The 6820-nt window shown below is 38.8% G+C and overlaps 1 protein-coding gene across 2 annotated transcripts; it reads right to left on the reverse strand.

Annotated features, from left to right (window-relative positions):
* Positions 1-368: 368 nt before the first annotated feature.
* LOC123718312 lies at positions 369-5067 on the reverse strand. 2 transcript variants are annotated; one of them, XM_045674737.1, is made up of 2 exons: positions 3039-5067; positions 369-2941 (listed from the first exon to the last, which is right to left on the reverse strand). In XM_045674737.1, the coding sequence occupies exons 1-2, from the start codon at positions 5025-5027 to the stop codon at positions 2915-2917; spliced, it is 2016 nt and encodes a 671-aa protein (XP_045530693.1). In that variant the 5' UTR covers positions 5028-5067; the 3' UTR covers positions 369-2914. The 2 variants fall into 2 exon arrangements, with proteins under 2 accessions (XP_045530693.1, XP_045530692.1); XM_045674736.1 differs by having other exon boundaries at positions 372-2941.
* Between the last annotated feature and the right edge of the window lie 1753 nt (positions 5068-6820).

The following is a 6820-nucleotide window of genomic DNA, read 5'->3' on the forward strand; positions in this document are numbered from 1 at the left end:
TAAAAAACAAGAATGCAAAGGCCTTCATACATAAATATCCGGAAGCGGCGCAAACAATAGAGCTGAATCACTATATGTGTACTGTTCCTGGGTCAACGGGATGCTTCAAATAATAGAGATTTATTGATTTACTCTATATTTACCACTCGCGTGTTACAATAGAATATGAGCGAAATAATGACGTGCTAATTGCTATATACCGAATGAATACAATTTAACAGTCAAAGAGAGTGCCTACGTCTGGCTATGCTCTCGGGGTGTAACTCCGACGATTTGGGAAATCGTCACGCTTATAAGTGATCGAAATGTACATCCATGGCACGTACAAACATAGGAATTTGTCAAGCTTGTAAACGAGCAAGAATGTACGAACCTTGGCACGTACATAGGGATCATCACGCTTATAATTCTAAGATAGCCTGAGTGAGCAAAATGTACAGCTTTGGCTCGTACATACTCCCCCAGGCAAAAAGTGCAAGATGAATATGTAGTGCTTTACAAGATGAATCCATTACGTGCTTAATAGTCTCTAGGAGGTACTTAAAGTCTCTAAACTTATGCTAACACTTCCTACACCAATCCACGGCACTATCACTAACACTAAGACCTATCGGAGTCCGGTCCCGGGTGGGTTCTGTAGAGCCCATTGCGAGACTGGCTGCCACTGCTGCTGCCAATGCCGCTATCGACGTCTCCTGCTGCCCATCAATTGTTTTCTGTATTGGAATTGTTGCTTGGCCAGATGGTATCTGCTGGACAGGTGCTACCGTACCTGCTCGACGAAACCTCCGCAACAATAGAATCGCTCCTACCACGACGAAGATGCCCAAAATAGAGTATAAGGCAATATACTGATGTACGTCGTGAAATGTCACACTACTAATTATGGGAGCCTCCTTTCGCATATCTTCCAGATCCGTGCCTATTTTATCAAGACTATTAATTGTGTAGTTGTTTTTTGAATTTTCAATAACATCCGAGGATAAGGACACATTTATCATATTATTAATTGAATCCATATAAGGCGAATAAACCATTGGTCCAGTCTTGAGCACATTCTGATACTCGTTATGAGCATAAATGACACCTTTCTTGTTGCGTAACATGCAACCATGACCTATGCTTATTAATCCAGTCGTATTTAATTGTTCTGCAGAAATTTGATCGCCACACATAATATGTAATGGACACCGATCACAACAAAAGTATAAATATGTATTCTTTTTATTCAGGTCAATCCACTCGTTATCGCATGGCATTTTCTCAACCTGACATTGCTTTTTCATTCCTGTCTTACATAAGCTATCTTCTGGTTTCATATTATAAAACAGTTTAGGTAGGTTACAATAATAAATATCGGAATAATAATCACAACTTGATAGCAATTCATTTTCTGACATCTGTATGTATGAATTTTTTTCTTTGTTTATTGCGACGAGATCTGAAATAGGGACAATTTTGACCATCGTAAGTGCGTCACTCTTATAAGGAACAGAAATCACATTATAGATTTCAAAATCATCTCGGCTGACAAGCGGAACCGAGATTTCCAATATTAATTGCTCATAAAGCATCCTTGCCTTAACTCTTAAAAATTTATATATATTGCCAAATTGTTTTTGACTATTATTAATTGGCAAAGAAAGATCTGTTGAAATATGATTGGATATTATATTTAATTCCCTGCGTAATTGTTCCGACGAAATAAGGTGAAAATTAAATCGACCATGGTAAATATCGGTGATGGTGTCAATCAGATACTCCTGCATATTCCTTAAATTAGCAAGTACGTTTGTTGCTGAAATGCTGTCAAGAGTAAACTGAGTAATGCGCTCTAGTCTATTGATTTCAGTGACTTGAGTAGTAATTGCCTTCTTAACTTCATTTGCGTGTCGATTTATTAATTTTCGTAAATTATAATTTTCTTCCTCTGACCGCTTCATGAGATTGTACTCCGCTTCCAGAACTGATGTCTGATTTTTCCACAGGTTTGCCAAATGCTGCTCATTCTCTTTAACTAAAGAGATATCCTTTTGATATTGTTCAGCGAATGATTCGTCCAATACTCCGAATAAGGAGTGTGCCGCGTATCCGACACCGTTGATAAGGCCGCGCCGACGCCGCTTCGAGCGCGTGCCCGGGTGCTGCGTAAGCAACACCTGATCGTAGTATTTGAGTTCCTCGAAGCTATGACGTAATTGATTCATAGTAATTTCGCAATGTGTTTTTTCATCGAGGGCAGAACACATGCCTTGTAAAGTTTTATAATATTGTTCGAATGCCTTTTCACCTTCCCAATAGGGTTTCATGTCATAGTAGACAACGATTCTCCATTTTTCCTGAATTAATTGCATATTACTTATTTTGTCTAAGTATAACCCCTTATTATTGTTGAATGTACTTATATTATAATTTTCCGGATGCGTAGCTGATACGTATGTTAAAAAAAATATAAACGAAAGCATTATCGCTAAAACGTTACCGAGACCCTTTCGTAGTATGGGCCGTGGTTTTGCAGATATGTTTGATTCGTTTTCGGCTGCTTCTTTACTGCTGTTCTGCACTGGCAAGGGACTTAATTTGACAATTGGCCGTTTGATTACTCCGTTCTTTGTCTTTAGCGAAACTACTCTGACGATATTATCAGTGCCTGGATGTAATTCTACAACTCTGCCCATAGCCCATTTTCCGGGAGGAATATTCGCGTCGTGAATAGCGACCAAGTCTTGTAATTTTAAGTTTTCTCGTGGTTTTTGCCATTTACTTCGAGATGTCAATGTAGGCAAGTATTCCGATTGCCACCTCTTCCATATGTCTTGGAAAGTTTTCTCCACTAAGTACCATCTCGTTCTTAAGTCATTTTCGGTGGGCAATAATGAAAGTGTAGGGCCCCCAGTTAAGAAATGAGCTGGTGTTAGAAAATTAATATCCTCCGGATCTTCTGAAATTGGACATAGAGGCCTAGTATTTAAACAGGTTTCTAACTGCGCTACGAGTGTCGAAAGTTCTTCATATGTGAATTTTTGATCCCCGATTACCTTCTTTGTATGAGCCTTTAAGCTTTTAACAGCTGCTTCCCATAATCCGCCAGCAGAGGGCCATGCAGGTGCATTGAAATGCCAGTTTATTTCCATATCCGTAATTGTGGTGGCAAATTGTTCTTCTGCGAATACTCGTTTTAATTCGTCATACCCGGAGTCAAGTACACGATTGGCACCAATAAAATTTGTGCCATTATCACTATAAATATGTTCCGGAGTCCCTCTTCGGGCCGCCATTCTTTTCAATGCTGCTAGAAAGGCCGAGGTGGTTAAATCAGATACTACTTCTAAATGCACTGCCTTTGTAGCCATGCATATAAATACGGCTATGTAACCTTTTGTGCACTTGATTCCTCGTCCTTTGCTACTTTTTATTAGGATATATCCCGTGAAGTCAACTCCAGTATGCTTAAAGGGTCGCGCCGGATTACACCGAGCTTCGGGCAAGTCGCCCATTATTTGATATTGCATCCGAGGGTTGTTTTTAACACATGTTACACATAATCTCAATTGCCTCTTTACTGCTCTATTACCGCCCACAATCCAGTACTTCTGTCTGATAAGTGATAATGTTAGGCGAGGGCCGCCATGAAAGGTAAGCTTATGCGCTTGGTCTATTATTAAGTCAGTCAGCCTACCAGTATGTGAAATTATAATGGGATGTTGCATGTCTTTACTAATGAAGGCATTTCGCAACCTTCCCCCCACACGAAGAAGGCCATCCTGTCCAAGATATGGATTCAATGCAATTAGTGTACTTTTATTAATGCTCTCCTTTCTTCTCAACTTTTCTATCTCATAGAAGAAGTCGTCTTCTTGTACGTTGCGAATTATCTTCCGTTTCGCTTCCTTGACTTCAGCTAATGTAAGGTATCGTTCCCTTTTATCCTTATTTCTTGGTAAAAGCCGTAATATCCAAGCAACTATCCTGATTGCCCGTGAGAAACTACTGCAGTTTTGTATTATTCCCTTTACTGTGTTATCTGTACCTTGTACTATATTAACTAAATATTGATTTTTTTCTTCTTCCTTCGTAAAATATGACTGAGTTTCCTTGTCATTCCTATATAAAGGAAGCCATGATGGACCATTCCACCATAAAGAGTGCATTTCAAGTTGTTTGACGGAAATACCACGACTGGCGCAGTCTGCGGGGTTTTCCTCTGATTTAACATAGCGCCACGTGTTTGACGGCATATCTTGAACAATTTGCTTGACTCTGTTGCTTACAAATGGCTTCCATTTCTCAGGCTGTCCCTGTATCCACCCCAAGGTTACCATGGAATCCGTCCAACCGTAACATTTAATTTTATTATACCCTAAACATGCTTTAACTTTATTAAACAGCTTTGTTAATAAAACCGCTCCACATAATTCACCTCTCGGAATAGAGATTTTTCCTTTAACGGGTACCAATTTTGTTTTGGCTGCCACCAATGAAACCTTGTTGTTTATTCGACAGTAAATAACTGCGGCATATGCTTTATTTGATGCATCACAAAATCCATGTAGCTCTAATGTGCTGTCCGGACTAGTTTGCAACCACCTCGGGATCCTTATTTTAGAAATACTTAGTTCTATTTCTTCTTTAAATTGCTTCCATTTTTTCAAAATAGAAGTAGGGATTTGATCATCCCACTTAATGTTTTGCTTCCATACTTCTTGAAAAATTATTTTCATAGCTGTAATTGCAGGAGCTAACCAACCCAGTGGGTCAAACAGCTTCGATATATCTGATAGAAGCGCTCTTTTGGTCGTCTTATTCGAGAAATCAAATGACGATTGAAACATAAAGCAGTCTTCTTTCGGGTTCCAGTATACCCCTAATGTTTTTGAAATAAGATCTCCTTTAAACGTAAATATTTGCTGGTTTTGATCTCGGTTAATTTTTTCCGAAATCTCTTTCAGTATTCTTGGTTCATTGGAAGCCCATTTTCTTAAAGTAAAACCCCCTGACTGCAACAAATCCTGTAACTCCGTTACCATGCTGCATCCTTCTTCTATAGAATGGGCCCCATATATTAAGTCATCTGTATAAAATGTGATTTCCGCTGCCCGTGGAAACCGAGGTCTTTCATCCATAGCTAGCTGTTTTAAAGTCATCATGGCTAAAAAGGGCGCCGCTTTTGTGCCATACGTTACGGTTGTCAATTCATATTCCTGTAACGGTCGACCTTGTGAATTTCGCCAAATAATTCTTTGCATTTTCCGATCGCACTCAAAAATGTCAATATTTCTAAACATTTTCTCCACGTCTGCGGTGTATACATATCGGAATCTTCTCCACTTTAATATAAGGGATTGTAAGTCTTGTTGTAGGTTGGGACCTGTATACATTACGTCGTTTAAACTAAGTCCCGTTGATGTCTTTGCTGATCCATTGAATACAACACGCAGCTTTGTAGTTTCCGAATGTTCCCGGGTAACACAATGATGAGGTAAGTAATACCCAATCTCCGGACCCTTGTTTTCTATGAAAGACATGTGCCCTAAGTCTTTATACTCATTTATAAAATCCTTATATTGCCTTGCAGTTTTTGGCTGTTTCGCTAATTTCCGTTCCAGGCTGTGAAATTGTGCTACCGCCATTGGTTTGGACAGACCTAAACTTTCCTTAAAATTATCTTTTAGCGGAAGTCGAACCTTGTACTTTCCATTTGCTTGGCGCAGTGTTGTTTTCTTATACAACTCAAGACAATATTGGTCTTCAGAGGACACGACGGATGGGGACTCTTCAATGTCTTCTATTTCCCAAAATTTCTGTAAATCTTCAGTGTTATTTAGTATTATGTTGCATTGATATGACTTAAGTTTTCCACATAAGATCCATCCAAATCGTGTCTGTTGTGCTATTGGTTGTGAAAGATTTTCCCCTCTTAATATTCCACTCATCATAATTTGGGCGTAGACATCGGCCCCAAATAATATGTCTACTTGACTACTTCTGTTAAATTCGGGATCTGCCAATTCGATGTCTTTGATATATGGCCATGACGGCATATTAAAGGAGTTATTTGGCAATTTGTGTACTAAATTATTCATGATAAAAACTCTTGTTTTTAATGTATAGTTAGTATGGATAGAAGTACAGGTCAGTGTAACCTGACCCTTGATTCGTTGTGTGTTTTCCCCCACTCCTGAGATAACACCATTGCAGCCTTCCCTCTTTAGTTTCAACAACTGTGCTGCCTTTTCGCTAATTATTGATATTTGAGACCCCTGGTCAATAAGTGCGCGCATGAGGTAAGGCTTTCCATTAACCTCTAACACTTTAATTTTTGCGGTAGCTAAGAGGACTTCTGAAAAATCCTTAGATGCCGTATGTACCCTTTTTGAATGCTCCCTCGTATAATTACTATTTTGATATTGAAGCCTGTTTGTAGACGGGCGATTAGGTGAATTCGAACTATTTAATGCATTATGTAACCTTGTATTATGCTTCTGATAACAAACTCTGCATCTGATTTGTGAAACACAATCCTTGACATCGTGGTCACATAAACAATTAGTACATATCTGTAATGCTAAAACTGTATCAAGCCTTTCTCTATGATTCATAGCTATAAAAGATTTACAATTAAACGTGACATGATTAGCTGTTTTGCATATTTTACAGTACGTGTTTTTAACAATATTGTCAAGGCCTCGATTACTCACTTGCGATGACACGAATTTATTGTTGATCGGCTTATTATTAGACCGATATTGATGTTTTGTAACAAGACTCTGCTGAGGTTTGTTGCTTGTTGTTTCCAAGGCAGTAAATGTTTTTTCCAGGA

This window comes from Pieris brassicae, chromosome W, assembly GCF_905147105.1.
Source record: "Pieris brassicae chromosome W, ilPieBrab1.1, whole genome shotgun sequence".
Taxonomy (NCBI): domain Eukaryota; kingdom Metazoa; phylum Arthropoda; class Insecta; order Lepidoptera; family Pieridae; genus Pieris; species Pieris brassicae.

Bases quoted from the DNA above. Each gene is read 5' to 3' on its own strand.
- LOC123718312 (XM_045674736.1), bottom strand. From the start codon at position 2,678: ATGGGCAGAGTTGTAGAATTACATCCAGGCACTGATAATATCGTCAGA.